The 23,286-nt window shown below is 34.7% G+C and overlaps 1 protein-coding gene across 7 annotated transcripts in view; it reads right to left on the bottom strand.

Annotated features, from left to right (window-relative positions):
- LOC144972645 (geranylgeranyl pyrophosphate synthase-like) overlaps nt 1-23,286 on the bottom strand; it is a 33,198-nt gene that overhangs the window by 6,254 nt on the left and 3,658 nt on the right. The window contains exons 2-10 of one of the 7 annotated variants that reach the window (XM_078914119.1): nt 22,841-22,980; nt 21,799-21,886; nt 20,443-20,511; nt 19,635-19,720; nt 19,345-19,391; nt 6,630-6,749; nt 5,677-5,778; nt 1,370-1,430; nt 782-860 (exon numbers count right to left, since the gene is read on the bottom strand). In XM_078914119.1, coding sequence (XP_078770245.1) covers nt 782-860; nt 1,370-1,430; nt 5,677-5,778; nt 6,630-6,749; nt 19,345-19,391; nt 19,635-19,720; nt 20,443-20,511; nt 21,799-21,867 — 633 coding nt within the window. In that variant the 5' untranslated portion in view covers nt 21,868-21,886; nt 22,841-22,980. Of the gene's footprint in view, nt 1-781; nt 861-1,369; nt 1,431-5,676; nt 5,779-6,629; nt 6,750-19,344; nt 19,392-19,634; nt 19,721-20,442; nt 20,512-21,798; nt 21,887-22,840; nt 23,257-23,286 lie in introns of those variants that run through there. The other 6 variants (XM_078914115.1, XM_078914121.1, XM_078914120.1 and 3 more) reach the window with 6 other exon arrangements.

Consider the following 23,286-nt stretch of genomic DNA (forward strand, 5'->3'; position numbering starts at 1 on the left):
GCAATTGAAGCTTTCCAGCGCTGCACTGCAAGATTTGTCTTAAATGACTACAGCCCCCATAGCAACATAACAGAAATGATCACACAGCTTGGATGGTCTCTCTTACAAGAAAGACGGAAAGAACAACACTTAACTCTCATGTTCAAAATTACAAACAAAATGACGGCTATCTTACCAGAACAACTAGACTTACAACGAAATACATGCATTCAAAGAAAAACTCACTCAAAAACACTAAAATACCTATCTACAAACTCAAACATCTTCAAATATTCATTTGCACCTCGCACTATCAAAGACTGGAACGCTCTTGTTCATGTGTCAACACAACAGATTTAGAAACATTCAAACAAAGATTATCAAAATTCTTCAACCAAAATACCAACAATGGCTGTCACACTCAACAACTCTCTCCGCCCTCAGATACAAATACTCAGATTGAGTCGACATCGAGTAATATTCAGATCCAGAATCAGAGGAGGAAGAAGAAGAAGAGGAATAAAAGTAGATGAATAAAAGAAGATGAATAAAAGTAGATGCAGGTCATTACGTGGATTTAAGTTTAATTTCATGAATGCTATTTTATAGAGAGATTAATGTATGCTAAAACAATTAGAGAGAATTGGGGTCAGGGTGAGCAGCTAAGAAAGTGTTTGTTCCCTTTTCAATAGGCACTTTTTATCATTTTTTTCTTTATAGTCATTACTAAAGAAAACATAGGACAAAGATTATATATAAACAAGGACTAAATACAATAATATTATCTAATTTGCTCTCTTACCTCTACAGAATACAAATTTGCGTAGTCATCTCTAATCTGAAAGAACAGGCCTATCAAGTCTACTAGAGGCTTGAAATCCCTGTTAAAAATAATATAAAATTAATAGTTGGAACGTAACAAAAAAAGGCTTATTGCAAATAGGATGGTAAGTAGCTCAAATCTAGTTTGAAAAGGTCAAAAGTTGTGGATTTGGAATGAGGCAATAAAATATTTCTTGTAACTGGACAAAGAATCTAAGGACATTGAGGATCTTGAGGAACTGCAGATAATTGCTGCAGATCAACAACATTGGTTAAACCTAAACCACGACTTGTTGGAGCAACTGAGGCATTCCAGTCCGATGACAGAGATGCGAAAGGCTCATACATCAAGTTAGTCATAACTGGAAAGTTTAAATGCTCTGAGGCATAATGACTATACATTCAATGAAATATATATTTGCACACAATAAAATAACAATGTTTTTGATTTGAAAAAAAATAGATAAAACTGAAGATTTCCAATAATGTTTTTTTTCACTTTTTCAAATAAGTGCCAATCCTAAAAAGTGCTAGATAAAATGGAAATTATGACCAAAAACGAGATTACCTTTTATTTTCACTAAACAACTGCATTAATTCCACAGCTAGACCAAACAGTCCTCCAGTCTCTGTAACATGTGATAAAAAGTCATAACACAAAATAAGGAGTTGAGGAGTTAGAAAGATGTTAAAATGATAAAAACACATGTTAGGTGATCTCTTCTAGCGACAAGTGAAAAAAATCACAGGTACTAAACCTTGAGGATGTAATTTTAAGAACAATGATTTTGGGATAATATTCTATATTTTTAATAAATATATAAATATATATCATATTATTTCTCTTCTTTTTTTAATTGAAATAATTAATTTTCTCAAGATATTTGGCGAACATTTTTCTTGCAGAAAAAAAACAAGCATGCTCAGATAAGGCAGTATTGATTTCAGCATTGATGAAAAAATCATTTCAAGTGATAGAAATCTGACACAAGTCTAAACTACATAGATACTATTTTTACCTATTAGCAAACTGCAATAGATAAAGAAACCTAAAGCTAAAAATGACTAGGTGAGCCAGTCAAAAGGTAACAAAAATATAAAGAATAAATATGGCTCATAAAATGAAGAACCGTCCATACTCATTTTAATAAATACAGCTACTCTCCCTTGAATTCAGACAAATCCTCTTTATTTGTAATCTACAATCCAGAAATTTACACTCCAGTTCTGAACACCAAATTAAGGAACAAGTTAACGGATAATATAAAGCTCATGCTTCAGTGATCTGAATGCTCAATCTCGCAACTCCATCAAACAATGACTCACTACACAAAATTCTTACTGATCAATCAAGACACTGATGGTAGACGGTGTGGATCAACGAATCTCATTTAAAATATGCATTCACCGTTCAGTGCTTGTGTAATGTCAGTAATGCAGATAATAACACTACAGAGAAGAAAAAAAAAAAAAGAAAAGAAAAAGAAAAAAAAGTGAGACAAAAAAAACCATAAATGATTACCCTTTTTCTGCACTTTCTGAAGAATGAATATTCCATGACCTACATCGCTTTAATTTCTGAAGTAAAATTGCTGGAAATTAATATTCAGATTTAGGAGATGCTTTTGTTGTTGTAAGTATCTATCTTTATGAAACTCTAATTTTGTGAGTTATGTTTGAAAAGAAAAGTTTTAAGATTTTGTTTTATCTTCAAAAAAAAAAAAAAAGATGACGAGTCTCTGCAACTTTGTAATTATTTAAGATTTAATCAAATCCTTAAAAGCCATTGAACCTTCTTGACTATTCATTCATTCCAGATGGATTGCGGTAATGAGGTAGGAAATATTTATCAAAATTCACTTGAATCGTTGTTCTGTTTTGGTTTGTTTATTTTTTTATTTATTCAATTTATAATGTATACTATACTTTACAGTATTGTAGGTGAATGTAAGAATTACTGTATTATTCTGGTGTCAATTTTAACTACCAGGTTTTGAAATCCATTTCAGAGCTACTAACAAAATAATGAGACAATTATTTGAAGAGCAGATCAAAACGTTCATGATACAGCAGTCTGTATTTTTCAACAGGGAGTCAATCATAGTCGGTTGCGGACATATTGTAATTGTAGTGATGCTGGATTTATTTATAAAGTTAATGAGGTGATTAGAGTCATTGATGATTTCAATGAAAAAAGAAGTGCTGGTAATTTTCTGTGGTTGGGATGGGTATCTCAAAACACATGGATATGTTCTTCAATAATGTTGTTTGCTTCATGGTCTCCAAAGGTCTGGACTTTTAATTTTTGTTTGCCACGTGGTTCTTTAAAGTGGAATTTGTTTTTATGTTTGTTTTTAAGGGTTTTACGGCGCTTGCAACACATTTAGGTTATATCAGCGCCAGTAAAAAGGAAGAAAATGGGATAGTAAAAAGTTCTAGAATTACAATTAAAGCACCCAAGAAAAAGTAAGACAAAGGGGAATTGAGAACAAATAGGGATCAGATGTAGATTCCAAGAGCATACCACCAATGTACTTAGTTTGAAATCACCTACAAGTCTCATCCAGACAGAAGCACAAAATCCAACAAAGAGGAACACACTCAAATGCTTACATTATACATTCAAAATAAAAATAATAATACATAACAGAGAGATGATTTACAAGGAAACAAATATCATCTCCCAAAACAATAAATATGCATTTGACTGTTTCCCTCCCAGCTAGGATTCCGGCCAGTGCCAGGACAAAACCAAGTAATCTCATTCCGAGACAAAGACAGAAAGCATGTTGGATAACAGATATAAGGGGATAGAAGACACAGTATGTACCTCCCTGCCCGCTATGGGAGGTCAGGATCCCCACCCAGAAAGTGGAATTTCATCATGGACCATTTTGATCATAGTTAAGCAGAGGTTTCTTCATCAGTGTCGCAAATCTGGCAGATCTTGAATTCTTAACATTTCGTTTATACAACCAGATGATAATAAATCTGAATCCCTTATGTTGGACACAATCCAGCTTGTATATGTCTCATTTCTGTTATGGGTCCCAAAGAACTGCACCATATTCAAGGAGGGACCTCACAAAAGAAAGATAAGTTCTACATTGAGATGACATTGAGAAGTACTTAAAACTACAATGGAGAAATCCTACTATTGATGAGTGATCTTCCTGATATGTTTGCCACATTTTCAGGTAATTCAATGCCGATATATTTATGGTTATGTCAGGATTGTACCATTGAGGCGATAATTGAAATTTGACTTGTTTTTAAGTCCTGCTTGGGCATTTTCGGGTGTTGAAATGCATGCCAAAAGTTGTACCTAGGATTCGTGCAAATTTAGTATAAATTCATTAATGACCTGGGGAAATTAAGCATGTGGCAAATAAAGAAAAATATTAAAAACAAAAGGAATGATAGAAAGGATAAAGACCATAACATTTATGTTGACATAATAATAGAGTTATCAAAGTTTGGAAAAAATAATTAATTAAAAAAAAAAACTAATTGAAAGAGAACCAATTTGTTAATGTATCAGTCATTTTTTTTTAAGAGAAAAGAAGTTGAATAAATTCCATGTCCCACAAGGCATTCAGTTAATTATCAAATCAAAATACACTGCAGCTACTTCAAATCAGTTGTTAAATCTTATCTCCAATTTGTTTTTGTTTGTTTGTTTGTTTTTTTATTTTGATATGAAAATATTACTTGACTATGTCTTTTAATATGAAAGTCAAAGGTCTGTTTTTGTGTGTCATAAAATTATGGCAGTTTAAATTGGGTTTATTTTCAACAAATCGGGGTGCTGACTGCATCTATTTTTGAATGGTTGTAATTCAGTAAATCATGGGCCCAAGAGCAACAAAAACCTGAAATCTAAAGTCTTATTCATAGGGATAATTCCAAATTATAAAGTTGTAGATAAACTTTAAAATACTTGTTTTTCAAATGTTAAAAACTGTCCAAAAGAATGTGCACAAAACTTCCAATCATCATTGAAAAGTCAATAACAAGAGTAAGCACAACTCTGGGAAAACGGAAATAAAGATATCGCAAAAAGATTTCTCATAGTTCTGAAGCGTCTGAAAATGTCATAGCCAAAATTAAAATCTTTCTTTTTTCCCCTTTTTTCCCCACATTCAATTTGAAATCTTAATACATTACTCCCTTCTCGATGTTAAAGAAGTCTGATGTTTCGTTATCAAGTTTGACACACGCTGTTTGATTCCAGTATAATATAAGTTTTTCACAAGTCGAAGGTCTTTACTGTCTACACCGATCTTTTCTAAGATTTTGAATAGTGTTCCGTGCTGTACTGAATCAAAAGCTTTGAAATCATCAATTTTAAAAAATCACTTTACCTGTGCTTCATTGATTATTTCAAAGCCAAAATATTACTAATGATTATAAAAAAGACTCTTTCACAATTTGGCCTCAATGAAAAAGGGAAGAATAAAAATGATTTAACACATGTGATAATAATTCTTTTTTAAAAACACGAACAGGTCAACAAAATTAAATCTAAAAAGGACAGAAATGATTTTTTTTTTTCAAATAGAATGTGTTCTCTTTAATCTGTGATTCATATAAAATCTAAAGAGAAAAATGAATAAAGGAATGAATGAAACCCAGAAGATAAAGTAAAAGCTCATTGGCTTCCAACTCAACATGATAAAATATACTTTAACAATATCTAATTCTAGGTAACATTAGGTTCTCTTAGGTCTGATCGTTTACAGTTTGTTTTTTTCTTGACCATGAACCGGATCATTTTTTTCAATGAAAAAATCGTTTATGAATGAAAAAATATTTGTTGAAAATTTAAAATGGCGATTGACAAAGATGTGCGAGTAGAAAGCATGAGGATCCTACTTCTCAAAACTATGAATTTATACTCTTCCTCTGTTGGGCATGTGCAGCTGTCTCGCCAATAAATGTCCATACCTTGACCCCTATGCAGGTCAAGCAGATGTTCTGAAATGTAGCAAACAATAAGATTATGTGTTTAATTGCCTCAAGAAATCGCGAATCTGTTGAGAGAATTATTGACAAAGTAATATTCAACTTTAAAAAAACAAACAAAAACAAATACCAATAAAACCTCAATTCATTTAAATAGGAATTGATGCACTAATCAAATGTTGATGTAAAGCTGACAGTAAGAATCATACAAATCCTTTGGATTTTCATTTGTTATAATAGTAATTAAAAAATAAATTGGAGTAAGATGCTTTAGTAGAGCAAAAGCTGAAAGGAGTGAGGGAAAAAACTGTTCTAAAACAAGTTTTTTTTTATCCTTAGCTTGTCACTCTAAGGGGGATGGACCACAACTAAGCCACAACTCCTGAGTGTCTTTTTTATTTTTTTATTTTATTTTTGAGCTTTTAATTCACAGTGCCATCAGCAATGTAATATTCATATATATGTACAGGTACTTCTCTCCAATCCGAACATATCTGTTCCCAGCATATTGTCTGGATTACAGAGACATTCGGATAATGGAATCATTCCCGAAAGTGTACAAATAAATTAAATAAAATCTATGCCCAGGAAAATGTACAGATAATGGAGATATCGGGATTGTGGAGTTCCGGATTAGAGAGATGAGACTGTATTTAGTGCATTTCTATAAATGGGCTAAATATCCTTTATAGCCTTACAATTATTGCTCCATCAAGCCATACAAACAATTTTCATTCTATAAACAACATAACTGCAGATAACTTAAAATCAGAGGCACTAACATAGAAATGATTTAATGAATTCAAAAGAGTATAAACTATAAATTCTACAATAATATTGATCAAGTCAAAATTGTGGCATACCTGTGAAGACTCGTGCTGTGTCTGCTATGTTGCCAAGTGTCAAGAGCTTCTCAAGAGCCAAAAAATAGACGTAGTTTGCCGAGTTGAGTGTTGATGGGACACCATAAATAGAGTGGGTCACTGTTGAGGTAATACAAATATCAGTAAGAATGACATTACAAATAATAATGAAAAATTAATTCCCCTCGTAATAAAGACACATATTAATACGAATATCGTTATCATTATTTTTACACAGAGAAACTATGTATGGTCCTGTTGAAAATTTTCTCTCTGTTCCCTTTATCAACAAAACTGACATGGCGGATTTTTGCAACAAAAAAAATCCCAAATTTGGCAAGCTAAAATCAGCAAAATTTGCAAAAAATTTGCAAATATTTTGCAAAATATTGCGATGAATTTTCCAAAAAACCCATAATTCGTTCATGAAAGAGAAAGGTATTTGTTTGTTTTTAAGGGTTTTCACAGCGCTTGCAACAAATGTAAGGTCATAGCAGTGCCAGTAAAAAGGAAGAAAATGGGATCTAGTAAAAAGTTCTAGGTTTACAATTAAAGTACCCAAGAAAAAGGAAGAACACGCTATCCGTGTGCTTATTTTGAGATTATCTAACTGTTTCATCCTGACACAAGCACAGGTCCCCCAGTGATGATAATGAAAATTCATCAAAAAGGAGGAAAATCTACTGGCCCGTCAGTCAAACCCAAATCTAATGCAAATATAACATAGGTATTCATAGTTATTTAATATATTATTAGTCCTAAAGCACTTCTGAACATTAGACACATCCTGGCCTTTTGCAAATATAATTTAATGAATTGTCAATTAATTGTCCAATTAAACATTTTAGAGGCCTATAATGTCGCCCATTATATCAAGTGATTATGATAAGACCAGGAGGTATTTGTTTTTACATAACAAACCCGGTTAGTGTCTGTATTATTGCAACCTTGTGATGATGCAGCTTATAAATAAGAATCTTTAATTAATTGCACAACATATTCCATCAACAAATCAAATTTAAATTAGCCTTTAAACAATCATTTCTTAAATCGATCAGACTAACTTATTATTCTATTACCAAATGATATCTATAAACATAATAATTGAAGGGTGGCTGAGAGAGAGAGAGAGAGAGAGAGAGAGAGAGAGAGAGAGAGAGAGAGAGAGAGGGAGAGAGAGAGAGAGAGAGAGAGAGAATAGGGGGGGGGGGAATTGATGAATCTATTTTTTTTAAATTGTTTTATAATTAGATACAAGTTGTATTGAATACTATTAACAAATTCAGAACAATCAAACAAAAACAAAACAAAAAAATCAAAAAGGAAGAAGAAAAAAAGACAGGCTTATAAAACATAAAATCGCCAAATGTACTATGCTAAAAGGTACATAAATATTTATATCCATTTGCTCCATCCCCTTCCCTTTCGATCATCTTCTCATCCATGGCCACCATGTGTCTTGCGTTACTTTTGACATTTGGCACCAGTGTGTCTAGACTAACGTCATAAATAAAGGAGTGTCACCAAAATTCATGCAACTGAGCAGAGGTGTCAAAAAATGATAGAAGGCATTTTTTTTTTCATGAACTACCACTTAGCATTGAAAGAAACAATCCTGGCATCATACTTGCCACAGAAACAAACCTCAATAATGACATCGAGAGTGATTACATATTCAATGAGAATTATATGAATCTACCACCTTCTTGTAAAGACAGTAAACTCGGGGAAGGTGGTGTGTTGATAGCTACAAAAAGTGACATTATAAGTATAAGCACAGAAAAAGACACAGATTCTGACTGTAAAATCATTTTTCATTTCTAGAAAGTATGTGCCTGAAGTGAAAAAGTTTCCTGCCAAGTTCATCTATGAGCCGTGGACAGCTCCATTGACTATGCAACAGACTGCTGGTTGTATCATTGGCAAGGATTATCCCAGAGCTATTGTTGACCACAGCATAGTTAGCAAGGCAAACATTAGCAAAATGGCTGCGGCCTACAACGCAGCTAAAAAAGGTAATTAGATAAGAAGTTGCTGTAGTGATATCTTTTCTCATTGTTTATCTGCTTATACCTACGGACTAATCAAGCAGAGCAATTACAGCATCTTTTGAAACATAAGTTGCATGATTGATATTGTTGTATCAGTGAAATAATATCCAAGATGGCGGCTCATTGATTTCTCAAGGATTTTGTGATCAGATTACTCGAAGTTAACAAATTTTTAGAGGAGAAATTCAGTGAAATTCTTAATATATTTTATCTGTGTGATATAAATTTATAGTTTTAATCATTTTGAAGTGAAAATGTCAAAGAATAAGAATAAAAAAGTCAATGGAAAGACTTCTGAAACTGAGGTTGTAAACACCCAAAATGGCGGAAAAAACAAATCATCGAAAAATGTTACTATTGAAGTTGATGAGTGCAAAGTATGTCACCAAGAGTTCAGTGATCCAAACCATGAAATGATTATTTGTGACAGATGTGATTGCTATGTTTGCAGAGTTTGTAGTGAAATAACAATAGAACAATATGCCCTCTTGATAGATGATTCCTGCAAGTTTCACTGGTTTTGTGAGGAGTGCGAGCGACCAGCTATGTCAGCAGTCAAAAAAGATAAATTAATAGAACAGAAATGCAATGAAATCCTGGATGATTTTAAAAGGAATGTTCTAGAAGATTTGAAGTCCCAAATTTTAAATCTCAGGGAAGAAATTGATACTTTGAAAAGAGATAAGAGTGTCCCACGAAACCCAACAGCAAATGCCCAACAAAGTTATGCAGAAGAGGTTAGAAAAGACTTAGCTAGCCAAGTGACAGCAGAGAGTGCAAAGGAACTAGCAGAAAGAGATAGGAGGAAGAATAATATTGTCTTTTTCGGTATCCCAGAGAGCAGTGCTGAGGAACTAGACCAGCGTATTAGAGATGATAAGACCTTTCTCATCTCGCTTTGTAAAGAAACTTTAGACACTGATGTTGACATATCAACCTGTAAACGCCTACACTCCAAAGCCCCTGGTACAAGACCTCTTCTGATATCAATTAAGAATGAGGAGCAGGCTTCTGGAGTTCTGAGAAATGGTCGTAAACTCCGCCAATCAGAAATACATAAAAATATTTTTTTTAAAAAGGATTACACCCCTTTAGAAAGGGAAGAGATGAGGAAATTGGTAGAGATGAGAGACAAAAAAAGGGAAGAGACAATACAGAAAGGGGGAGAGGAGAAGTGGACAATATGGAGGGGGAAAGTTGTAGATTCCAATCGAAGACAGGGCAGGCCAGCAGACAGAAAGAGAGAGGAGGAGGAAAGAAAATAACCAACGATTTTAGTTCTAATGTACAGAATGTTTTTAACCCCCATCAGACGGACAGTTTTAAGTGCTTGTACAAAAAATTAGACCGTCATCGTACGGACATTTTAAAGTGCTTTTATACAAATTCAGATTCTTTTATCAACAAGAGAGATGAACTTTTATTAACGATTGATGCTGAGAGTGTTGATGTTATAAGTATAACTGAAGTGTTACCTAAAAATCAGCAAAGAGGTAAAATCGACCCGGTAGAACTTCAGATTCCAGGCTTTGATTGTTTTCACAATATTCAGGATAAAAGTTGTCATCGTGGTGTAGCCATATGGGTTCGTTCAAAGCTAAATGCTCAACCAGTCAAGTTGTCAGACAACTTGTCATCATCCAAAGAATCCGTTTGGTGTGAAATAACACTTAGAGACAATGATAGGATGTTAGTTGGCTCGGTTTATCGTTCACCGAATAGCTCTTTTGAAAACAATGATAAGATTAATGAACTTTTAGTTAAAATGACAGAAGGCAAATCACATGTTCTAGTTACGGGAGATTTTAACTTTCCTGAAGTAGACTGGGCAAACGAGTTATCCCCCAAGGACTCAGATCACTCTGCTTCTAAATTCATGGAAGCTGTCAGGGATTCATTCTTAACACAGCACGTTAAGCAACCAACTCACTACCGTTCAGAGCAAAACCCAAATATTTTGGACCTGGTTTTTACAAATGAACATTCAATGATTGACTCAATAAGACATGAGGCTCCACTAGGCAAGAGTCACCACCAGGTTTTATATTTTGACTTTAGATGTTACACAAAGAAATGTTACTCGAACGAACCCCGCTACTGTTTCGATAAAGGCGACTACAAACAGCTTTCTGAATTAGTCTCAGCTGCAGACCTAACACACAAAAATAATAAACCTGTCTGTACTCGATGCATGGACTATTATCAAATCTGAAGTTATGTCTGCAGTGGACATCAGCGTACCAAAAGTTAAAAGTAGTTCAGACAGAACTTCACCTCGGTGGATCAATCCTACAGTCTTGGCAAAACTCAAGAAAAAGAAGCAAGCTTACAAAAAGTACTTAGAAACTAGAGAGGGTGCAGACTATATTAATTACACGAGGGCCAGAAATCAAGCCAAAAGCTCATGCAAAATTGCTGTAAAGGACTATGAGAGATCTATTTCTCGTATGGCTAAAGTGAACCCGAAAAAGTTTTTTGCATATGCTAGAACAAAAACGAAGACTAAAGACGGTATTGCGGATTTGTATGATGATCATAAGACAGCCTCATCTAACATTGACAAAGCCAATATTCTTAACAAGTTCTTTAGCAGTGTATTCACCAACGAGGATCTTACTAATATACCTACATGTGAAAGAAAAAGTGTAAACAACATACTATCAGATATAGAATTCGACAAAGACACTGTAAAGAAGAAACTAGACAAACTCAATATGAACAAGTCCCCAGGACCTGACATGTTCCACCCCCGCGTATTATGTCAGTTGTCAGAAGAACTCTCCGAACCATTAGCGTTACTGTTCCAAAAATCACTTGACTCAGGAACTCTTCCACCCGATTGGAAAGAAGCACAAGTTACACCGTTATTCAAGAAAGGAGACAAGAGTAATCCGGGCAATTATCGACCAGTTAGCCTCACCTCAGTGGTTTGCAAAATAATGGAGAGCATTATTAGAGACTATGTCATAACTCACCTAAAGAACAACAAGTTACTGTCTGAATGCCAACATGGCTTTGTTTCTGGCAGGTCATGTTCAACTAACCTCCTAAAGACTTTAAATGATTGGACAGAGTTTCTCGACCAAGGATCTTCGGTTGACGCAATCTACTTAGATTTTGCTAAAGCTTTTGATTCTGTTCCCCATCAAAGACTCTTAAACAAACTGGAAGCTCATGGTGTACAAGGAAATACTCTAAGCTGGATTAAGCATTTTCTAGTAGGCAGGAAACAGAGAGTTAGCGTGCAAGGCACAGTGTCAAATTGGACAGAAGTTCTTAGTGGAGTGCCACAAGGCAGCGTCTTAGGTCCAACTCTTTTCGTAATCTTCATTAATGATTTACCAAGTATTTTGTCTAGCTCATGTTCAATGTATGCCGATGATACTAAAGTATACAGAAAGGTAAACAATCTAGAAAATAGAGACAGTCTTCAGTTAGATATTGACAATCTAGTCAACTGGGCAGACGATTGGCAACTGAAGTTCAACGCTGGAAAATGCACAGTGCTACATCTTGGAACGAAAAACAAAATCTTTCACTACGATATGAGACAGCATCACTGTAGCGACAGAACAGCTCTGAATAAGTCAAAACTTGAGAAAGATTTGGGAGTACATGTTGATACTAAATTAAAATTCTCAAAGCATATAGAAACACAAGTTAATAAGGCAAACAGAATCCTTGGACTCATCAGAAGATCTTTTACCTATTTAGATGCAGCAACTATGAAAATACTATTTACTGCATTAGTCAGACCCCATCTCGAGTTCAGCAACTCAGTATGGTCACCACAATTTGAGAAAGATAAGAAACTTATTGAAGGCGTGCTTCGCAGAGCAACAAAAGTAATTCCTGGGTTGAAAGATAAGCAATATGAGGATAGACTGAAACGTATTGAAATTCCAAGCATGACATACAGACGAGTACGAGGTGATATGATTGAAACATACAAGTTTACACACAGTTTGTATCAAGTCGAGAGTAAACTTTTCGTGTTTGCAAACAATGGAACCAGAGGTCATAATTACAAGCTGCATAAACCAAGGTGTAACACATCGCTTAGGCAACACTACTTTAATCAACGTGTGATTGACCGCTGGAACAGTCTCCCTGAAACGGTGACCAATGCTCCAAGTGTCAACGCCTTCAAAAATAGCTTAGATAGCCACTTAGCAGATTACATGTTTAGCATAGTTGAACCGCCCATTAAGATCCCATCAAAGGGTTAGACGTATATACAGGTCAAAAGATCTGTTAGGGTTAGGGCCTTCAATTTATCAAAAAGTTTATATATTATAGATACAGGTCAAAAGATCTGTTAGGGCTTTTTATTGACTTTTATCTCGATGAACTGAATGCCAAGATCAGCAAAGGCACAAAACGCCTAATACGCTGGAAAACTATACTATACTATACTATACTAGCAGAAAATGTTTGACATCACAAAAACAACGGAACATTTATGAAAAATTCCGCGGAAGATTATCATCACTGGTCCCCACTAAATTAAAAAAATGTTTGTTTGTTTTTTTGGCAAAATCTCGAAAATTTGCAAAAATTTGCAAAATATTGTAAATTTTGCGGCCGCAATGCAAATCAGCGATTTTTTGCAATTTTTTGCGGCCGAAAGCGATGCAAAAATCTGCCATGACAGACAAAAGGAAGCCGGTTGTGCCAATATGAGGGGTGTAGTTTATACATCTTTTAAAAAGTGAATGGGTTTAATCAATTTTTAACAAGCCCCCTTATCAACTCAAAAAGAGAAATATGAGTAAAATAAATAAACAATTGCATAAAAAGTAGGAGCCGGAGATAATGTTACAAAAAACAAAAGATAAATTGATTTGAGCTACAGTACCATAAAAATTATTTTTAAAACTATCTTTAGTTCATAACAATTTTTCTTTCAAAATTCATTATTTGATTCTCCTTTTATATGTTCTCATTTTGAGCTGTGTATTAATTGCTATGTCAAAATTATTTTTATGTACTTATGTGTTTCTTACTGGGTGCTCAACTAATGAAATGGTTAGCATAATGGCCCGGACTGTAAAATTTTGGTTAGATTCCCAGATAAGTATATTTTTCTTTTTATCATTTTCTCTCTACAGTTCCTATCCAATTTTCCTTTAATGTTAACCTTGTGATAGAAATATTTATATGAATAAAGGGGGATCAATAATCAAAATGCTTTAACTTTTCTATTTTTCCTCACAGTTACCAGATTTCTTAGTTTCATACATTGCTTAAATAATTCTAAACAAGCAAAAAAGAATAGTTCAAATATGAGAGAAAGTAAATAAATCTAAGGATTGGAATTATTAAAGCAATCTATGTAAACTAAGATATCTGGTGACCATGAGGAAAAATAGAAAAGTTAAAGTATTTTGATTATCGATCCATGTTAATGATATTCCTGTTAAGTAATTACAACTTTTCCCACATGTGGTGTCCAGGGTCCAACAGAGAGGATAAAAGAATAGCCCAACACCAAGCCAGTGTGTCGTAAAAGACGACTAATGGTGTGTGACTCCCCCTTTTTGAGTCACCTGGTCCTCCAGGTTGGGGGTTGTCGAAGGGTTAACACCCCTTCTGTAAAACTCAAATTGTTACAGAAACACAGATGTACAAATCAAATCCTTTTTTTAGCTTGGACGACCGAAGAGTTTCTGCAATGACAGAATTTATGAAGGACAACAGACAGAGTCAAAAAGACTCTGCTGACCCCATGACATCTTCGCCAAACAAGCAGCTTCAAATTGCGCCGTGAAACGGTCCCACCGTGTATGAAGCAGGAAAAAGCTCTCAAATTGTGACAGAGATGAGAAGATACAGGCTGCATATACTTAGAGTATAAGCCCACAGGATACAATCTGAACAGACACACCTCAAGTCTGGGGAAAATATTTTATATGCAGGGAGAGGGGACGGGATCCATACACATGAAGTAGAAACAATTCATAGCAAGTTTGCCCAGAAGTCACTGAGAGGATGGGAACAACACGGAGAAAGGATCATCATGGCATCCTTTACAACATGGAGTAAGAATATCAACATGAACATTGTACAGATCTATGCCCCAACAAATGACGCAACAGATGCAAAAGATACATTTTATAGTCTACTACAACAAGTCACTGATAATATAATGAAGATTATATATATCATGGGCCATCATGGTATGGGAGAGATGAAGGACAATGGTGAGAGATTTGCAAAATTTTGTGCATTCAACAGTTTGGTGAGTGGAAGATTAGTGTTTCCCCATAAGAGGATACACAAGGCAACTTGGGTCTCACCAGATGGTGTGGCAGAGAATCAGATCGATCATTTTTGTATATCTCGAAGATTCAGACGTTCATTAGAGGATATGACAGTACGGAGAGGGGCAGATGTTGGATCAGACCACCACCTGCTATTAGCAAAGTTTAAGCTCCAACTCAGAAAGTATGGGACCAGATCACACACAAGAAGAAAATTCCAGGTGAATGCACTTGATGGGGAAAAGAATGAGGAGTCCAAACTGCATTGAGTAATAGATCCTAACTTCTGGCTAATCTCGGAGAGGACATAGATGTAGAGTCAAATTGGACAAAGATCAAGGAAGTCTACATAACAACTTGTCACGAGGTATTGGGTGTAAAGAAATCGGAACATAAAGAATGGATAAATCCAATCACCTTGGAGCTGATTGAAAAGAGGAGAACAAGGAAGGAACAAGTGAATGCAAGTCAAACAAGGGCTTCAAGACTGGATGCACAAAAGCAGTATCGGGCCACAGGAAGTCAAAAGATCTGTGAAGAAAGACAGGGAAGCATACATGAAAAGACTTGCAGAGAAAGCAGAAGCATTAGTGACAGGACACATAAGGATCCTTTATCAACCTACCAAGACACTTGCTGGAAAATATGGGAAACGGGTACCAGTCAAAGATAAAGATAGGATAAATATTTTTTGGAAAAGAGGCTCAATCTAAGCGATGGAGGGAACATTTCAACTGGCTTCTAAACAGACCACCACCAGACAACCCGCTGGAAATTTTGTCTGCAAGGAATGAGCTACAAATTTCCTGTGATCCACCATCAATAGCAGAGATTGTCGGTGCCATTCACAAGATAAAAAAGGGGAAAGCTGCTGGGAGAGATTATATCCCACTGGAGGCTCAAAAAGTAGATGCTGAAAGAAATGTTGAGGCCCTTCACCGAGTGTTTGAGAGAATCTGGAATGACAGGATATTCCCAAAGGATTGGAAAGAAGGACATCTTGTCAAGCTTCCAAAGAAAGGGGACCTCACTAACTGTAATATTTATAGAGGAATCACTCTTCTTACTATCCCAGGCTGAAGGAGGATTTTGAACCTGAAATGTTTTGTTTGGAATTCTGTTCTTTTCTGAACCTGTTTTTTTTTTTTTTGGAAGTACCATTCAAACACCGACCTAACTGCCCCTCTGCGAGTCAAAGTGGAACAGTCTTTAAAATGGAAATCTCCTATTATAGTCAACTTTCTGGATTACAAGAAGGCCTGAAGGAAACTTGAAGATAGAGATACTTTCTGCTATCCTGGGGTTGACAGAGGTGGAGGCACGTAACCAGAGGTGAAGGCATGAATTGGAAAGGCACAAGCTGCAATCACATCTTTGAACAGAGTTTGGAGAACTAAGCTCCCTTCGACTAAAAAAAAAAGAGCTTATATATAGCGCAATATCCACTTAATGTGCTCAAAGCGCTTTACAAGGGGTCCCTCATCAACAGCAACATTTAACATGTAGAATGAGACTCTGCAATTCAAAAGTCAGTCCTACTTTATGGATGTGAAACTTGGAATGTATCGCAGTCGTGTTAAGGAGGATACAGATTTTCGTAAACAGGTGCATGTGTAAGCTACTCAGAATAAAATGGATGGACAGGATTAAGAATGAAGAAGTATGGAAAAGAACACAGCAGAAACCAGTGGGAGAGGAAGTAGAAAGAAGACAATGGAGGTGGATTGAGCACACCCTGAGAAAGAATGACTCCACTATAACAAAGAAAGTATTGGACAGGGCAGAAGGTCAAGGGGAACATGGAGAAGAGTTAAAGAAGCTGATATACAGAGAAATGATAAGACATGGAACGAGATAAAAAAAGTTAGCTCACGATAGAGAGGGATAGAAACTCCTTGTCTGTGGCCTATTCCCTGACCCAGGGTGATAAAGGCAAAAATGATGATGATGAATTACAACTTTCAATACTTTTTAATTCATGACAATCAAATTAACATCATGTACCAGTAGATTATGACTCCATGATAGAAATTCACATTATTTTTTCAAGTGGATGATTTATAGATGATTTGATTGACAAAACTAACTTAGTTTCAATATAAAAGGGAAATCAATTTTCACAAATACAGCTCGGAAACTGGATGATATGTGAAGAATATTGAACTTTTAGAAAATGGACACCCAACATGTGACCCGTAATGTATGAAAAGAAAATGTGGTTCAATATGGTGTCCTGGGGAAATAAATGATTTATCAAGACGAGCAGTGACCAAAGTAAGTCCACAGAAATGCAATAAACAGTGCAACCTCTGGATAACAACATTGCCCGGAATCTGAAAATTATGTCGTTATTCTGAGGTTTTCAAGATGGCAGAAAAAAGGGGTATGACGAGACCAGTGAATACATAATACCAGTGCCTGAGAGAAGTCATGTCCTAACAATATTAGTATGTGTATTACTCCTGTTTACAAAGGGTATACCATTTTTGTTTTCACTCTTCAATGTGTATTGTCATTGTTTTGATCGTAAACAGTGCTCAAAGGCCACTTAACAAAAGCTAGTATGTATAAATCAAAAAAATGAAATGCCAATATGATAACACCGTTCAAGAACATAGATGCACAAATCTAGTTTTTATTTTAATTAAAATCCATATGATACTGCTGATGTGTTTTGAATACCGAAATTTTTATTTAAGTGCACCAAAACTTTAAAACACTTAAAATTGGTAGATCCACATAGTACAATATTAAAAACAGAAAACGACCTATGTATTAACCGCAATATCAAATTTGGACTTATGTTTAACAACCGATTTTCAAAATGAAAATAATAAAGTAAAAGAGGCTGCTATAGATGATGTGTGCTAAGCTAGTTGTTTTTCTCTGTTTTTGTTTTTAAGGATTTTACAGCGCTTGCAACAAATTAAGGTCATATCAGTGCCAGGAAAAAGGAAGAAAATGGGATAGTAATAAGTTCTAGAATTACAATTAAAGCACCCAAGAAAAAGTAAGACAAAGGGGAATTGGATCAAATAGGGAACAGATATCGATTCCAAGAGCACATTATCAAAGTACTTAGTTTGAGATCACCAAAAAGTCTCATCCAGTCACAGGCACAGGTCCCCACTAAGAGGAACACACTCAAATGTTTACAAATCATTATATAATATGTAAACAAAACATAATACATTACATAACATAGAGATGATTTACAAGGAAAAAAAATATCATCTCCCAAAACTACCTGTACATTTAACTGTTTCCCTGTCAGCAAGGGTATCTGGTCAGGGCCAGACAAAACCAAGTAATCTCATTCCAAGACAAAGACAGAAAGCTAGTTAGAAAACAGATATAGGGGGATAGAAGACACGGTAAGTACCTCCCACTATGGGAGGTGCGAGGCTAGAAAACTCAAAACATTGCCAGCCGGATATATAACGGACCAACACACAAAACTACATATAACCTTAAACATTTATAGGCTGATTGGTAGAATTTAGTGAGAACTAATAAAAATGCTGGCTAAAAACAATAACAAGAAGTGAGTGACGTAATTTTCGTTCTATCTATTGTTTTCATCGCTATTACAACATATTATAAAATTGTAAGACCATAAATATCCATAATTGCCCCCATTGGACACAGCATTCCCTATTGTCAGTTAAACTCCACTGACCTCAGACAGGTAGCTAACAGGGATTGTTAATGGACCCTTGAGAGTTTCATCCACTGATAAACTTCTTTTGCTCTGGTTCCATATGAACTAGCATTGATTCTATGCAGTGTGATAAACATGTATTTTAATTGGTCAGTAACAAAAGTGATCTCATTGGGAGGAAAATAATTTTTTTTATTGATTAAGAGTACGGGATGATGAGAATCGGGTATCAAGCATCTGTATCAACTGCCAATTATTGCTATATCGAAATCTCTAAAAAGGGGTTTTACTAAAATATATATCGCTATATTGGGGTTTTTATTACTAATGACATATAGCAAAAAAAATCTAGACTATCCAGGGGTTATCGTTTTTTTGAGGTGTCGTTATTCAGAGGTTGAACTGCATTGATAATCATAATTTTTAATTAAATGTCATCTAGTAATTATACTGCCATTCAAAAAAAAAAAACTCATAATGAAAAAAACAATTTTAAATGAGTGACAAAAATACATTCATTATCACTTGGCATAAATAGGCAGATTTATGTCTTTTCGATTTTATTTACCAGAAAAAGACATTTAAAACTTCGCAAAGAGATGCAGGGGATCATTCTGATAACAAAAATATATAGCTCTGTTTGACCCAATTTCAATTGTACAGCGCTTTGTAAATGCATGGAAATGTAGTATGGTGCAAAATAGTTCGAAAATTAAAAGAGTTAATATTATGCTAACTACCTGGGATCCCTCGTCTTAATTTAGAACTGTCTTCAATATCATCAATTCTGGAAAAGAATTTGTAAGAAAGAAAATAAATATATATATGGCAGCTAAGATGAAAAATGAATAGGAATGTTATAAGCTCTAAAAATAATAAAATGAATTTGTAAAATTAAGAACTTTGTAGAAGAAAATACTCAAATTATCAACTACCTGTTTTAATCAACGTAAACCAGTTTCAAATACACCTAACATGATCCTATTCCTTTCAAGAAAGGATTAATAAATAATGGTACATTTTCACTTACATTAAACTGGCATTATGCAACATTTGGATGACTTCTGATATGATTTCCATTTTATCCTTCGGAATTTGGAGCCAGTGATTGAAGGCCTGTTAAAATATAGTTTTAAAAAAATTAATTCAATCTTGCATAGAATTATGTTGTTTATCATATTCTGGATTAAAAGGTAAAAGGAGGAAATTCAAACCCATGTCCACCCACCATTGATTGAGTATCTCGGCCTTAATTGAAAGTACTTTATGATTGGACAGTATATTGTACCATGCAGTATCACTTTCCATTTTACAGAACAGAAACTGACATAAAATCCAGCTACGAGGGTACCATGGCATTAAATGACTACATCCAATAAACTTCCTCAACAAAGGAGAGTGCTAAAACAACTTTTTTGACATAGACAACGCTGTCACCATCTAGATACTCATTTTACACTGAATTATGGTGAGGAAGTGTGAGTAAATAGCATTTCCTAATGACTCAACTTTACATCTCTCACAGCAGGTCTTAAACTCATGGCCTAAAGGTCACAAGCTGAGATTCATACCATTAGATCCCAAAGCTGCATCACAAAACTGGCTAAAAAAAACTGTAAAAATATATTATTTGTATAGAACATGAAAATTTAAATGTTCATTTAAGACCCCTCACATATATGCCTTTAAAATTCAAAACTTAACCTGAAAGAAAGTTTGAATTCATTAAAATATTTAAAACATAGATATCTCAATAATTAACCACATTAAAATTTCCATTTTTTTCTTCTATTTTTCTTTTTGTGGGGGGGGGGGGGGGGTGTTTAAGGTTGACTTACAGCTGATAACTTTGTCCTTATTCTCTTCCCTGGAATCTGACAAATGTACAGGTAAGGAGCGCGTAAAACCTGAAAGACACATTTTTGAAAACGAATAAATGATTTGAAAATAATTAATATCATTGAGTAATCATGAGTTATATTAAAGAAAAAACTTAAACATTAAAAATAATTTGTGAAAACTATATTTCAAAAAAAGACGTTTCAAAATGCTAAATATAATAATATCAACAATAACAAAAATGAATGTAATAAGTGATAATGATAAACAAAACATAAAAAGTTAGGACATATAAATGACTTATAATCCACCAGATGTGCTCAAAGCACTTTACAAAGGATCCACAGCCAATAGCTCGATTTTGGACTCACTACCTGCAGAGGAGTCGGACTGGACATCCCCATTCAGTCCCTGAGAAGTGGGTGCTGCCATTAGCGACGTCAAAAATGACAAGGCAGCAGGGATAGATGGCACATATCCCGATATTGTGACACATCTGGGCCCCAGGGCATGGGCCTGGCTGATAGAGGCAATGTCTGACGTCAGTGCAAAACGAAAGCTCCCACAAGTGTGGAAGCCCGCTAAGACAGTTGCCATCCTGAAGCCATGGAAACTGGCGAGGAGGCCAACAGTTACAGACCCATTTTGGGCTGCTTGTACAAACTCTTGGAGCGAGTTTTAATAAACCGCTAGGGGTCCTAGATGCTGCCCTGCAGGCAGGCTTCAGGGAAGGGAGGTGCACCACAGAACAGGTCATTGCCCTTAAAGAGCATAATGAGGCTGGGCTTGAGAGGAAACAGCAAACTGGTGCTGTATTTATAGACCTATCAGCAGTGTACATTACGGTCTGGTGCAAAGGATTAATGCTCAAACTTACAAAGATCATAAGGTGCAAATAGACCTTGAAGTTGTTCTCTTCAATCTTGGGAGACAATTCCATGTCGCATTGGGAGACGCTATAAGTAAAGTTAGGAAATTGAAGAATTGGGGTCCCTCAGAGATCTGGCGTCAATGCTGTTTAATGTCTACACTTCCTCCCTGAGGCTGGGATACACAGATGACTGGGCACTCGTTACCCAAAGTAACGTGTGGACCCGTCTCAAGAGCGTATTCAGTAGCAGTGTTAGTAGTGTAGTAGTAAGGTCGTAAGAAGAAGAAGAGGAAGAAGAAGAAGAAGAAGAAGAAGAAGAAGAAGAAGAAGAAGAAGAAGAAGAAGAAGAAGAAGAAGAAGAAGAAGAAGAAGAAGAAGAAGAAGAAGAAGAAGAAGAAGAAGAAGAAGAAGAAGAAGAAGAAGAAGAAGAAGAAGAAGAATGATGATGATGATGCTAATGGTGAAAATTTTAGTAGATGTCTACCTGCTCTGTTTTATCATCCCCAGCAACTTCCGATGCTTTTTTATTTGCTTCTGTATTAGGATTTTCCATTTTATGTTGAACTGTGAAACTGGAGATTTAAAAAGAAAATTAATGTTATATTTCACGTGTTATTGTTGTTTACTCAAAATAACATAAGATTTTTAGAGAATTGAAGTTGAAGTTGATGGGTGGTACCAAAAAAAAAGGAAAATAATAATGAATACAACAGTCCACCTTATTTCCCCAAACTAGCCAAAAGCATACACGAACACAATGCAACTTGTAAATGAACTTTTGTAATTTTTTAAGAAACAGTAAAAGAGGTTTTCGTTGTTTGTTTTTTAAATTGTGCTAATCTAGAATTTAGGACATTAAGAAAATGGACTGGGGCAATAAGAAAAACTGAATTGTGTGCATAAATCACATGAACACTCGATTGACAGGTCTCTTCAAAAGGGAAAGATTCGTTGGCACAGATATGAAGAAACTAACTGCCACAGAGGTCATTAGCAACTTAATTCCTCCTGCCAGATGGCAACATTTTGTTTTGTGTCCTGATGGCACTTGTGAGACAGGTCTTTAAGAATCATAATCACACAATCAGTGGCAATGCCCATACTACATCCTCAACTTTTATTATTATACTCTTTGTATCTACATATTCTTGTAGTTAAAATAATAACACTAATACTAAAAATTATAAAAAGAATTGATATAAGAATAGATATAAATAATAGTGATAATAATAATAATAATAATAATAATAATAATAATAATAATAATAATAATAATAATAATAATAATAATAATAATCCATTCTTTAACAAAAAATAGGATCAACATTGTTCCATTCAGATAATGTTAAATTTTTATCATCGAATTACTGGCAAATCTAAAAATTATATAAAGCTATTTTTTACAGAATGATATACAAGTAACTTGCAAACCTATAATTAAAAAAAAAATAATAATAAAAACATTTATTTTTTTTTTAAACCATGCATTTTCAGTCTCAAAAACATGTATTACTTTTACAACTTACAAAAAAATCCAAATCTGTGCGTAGATTTAAGTATATCCTTTTAAACGCCTTGATATTTAGACAGATAGGTAGAGAGGATGGCTTGCTTAAATAATGAAGGTAAAAGGTATCATTTCATATTTATCGTTCTTGATATAAATCTGAATTTTAGCATAATCAACAATTTAAACAAATGAACCTTGTAATCTTACACGTTGTTCAGTATAAATATACATTTCACAAGCAATTCAATAAGAATAGTGAGGTTATGTTCGTACTGTATGGTAAACATACATAATCCTTGCAGATATCAATATGGATAACAGGTGTTACTAGATGTTACTGGAAATATTGGGTTTTCAATTGACTTGTGAGACTGACAAACTGTAATGTAATCAGACCCATTGTCCATGGAATTGTCAGATGATTGCTAACATTCAACTCAAACGAACATAATTTATTCATAT

This window comes from Berghia stephanieae, chromosome 5 (assembly GCF_034508935.2).
Source record: "Berghia stephanieae isolate SIO BIC M18660-M18661 chromosome 5, UCSD_Bste_1.3, whole genome shotgun sequence".
Lineage (NCBI taxonomy): Eukaryota > Metazoa > Mollusca > Gastropoda > Nudibranchia > Aeolidiidae > Berghia > Berghia stephanieae.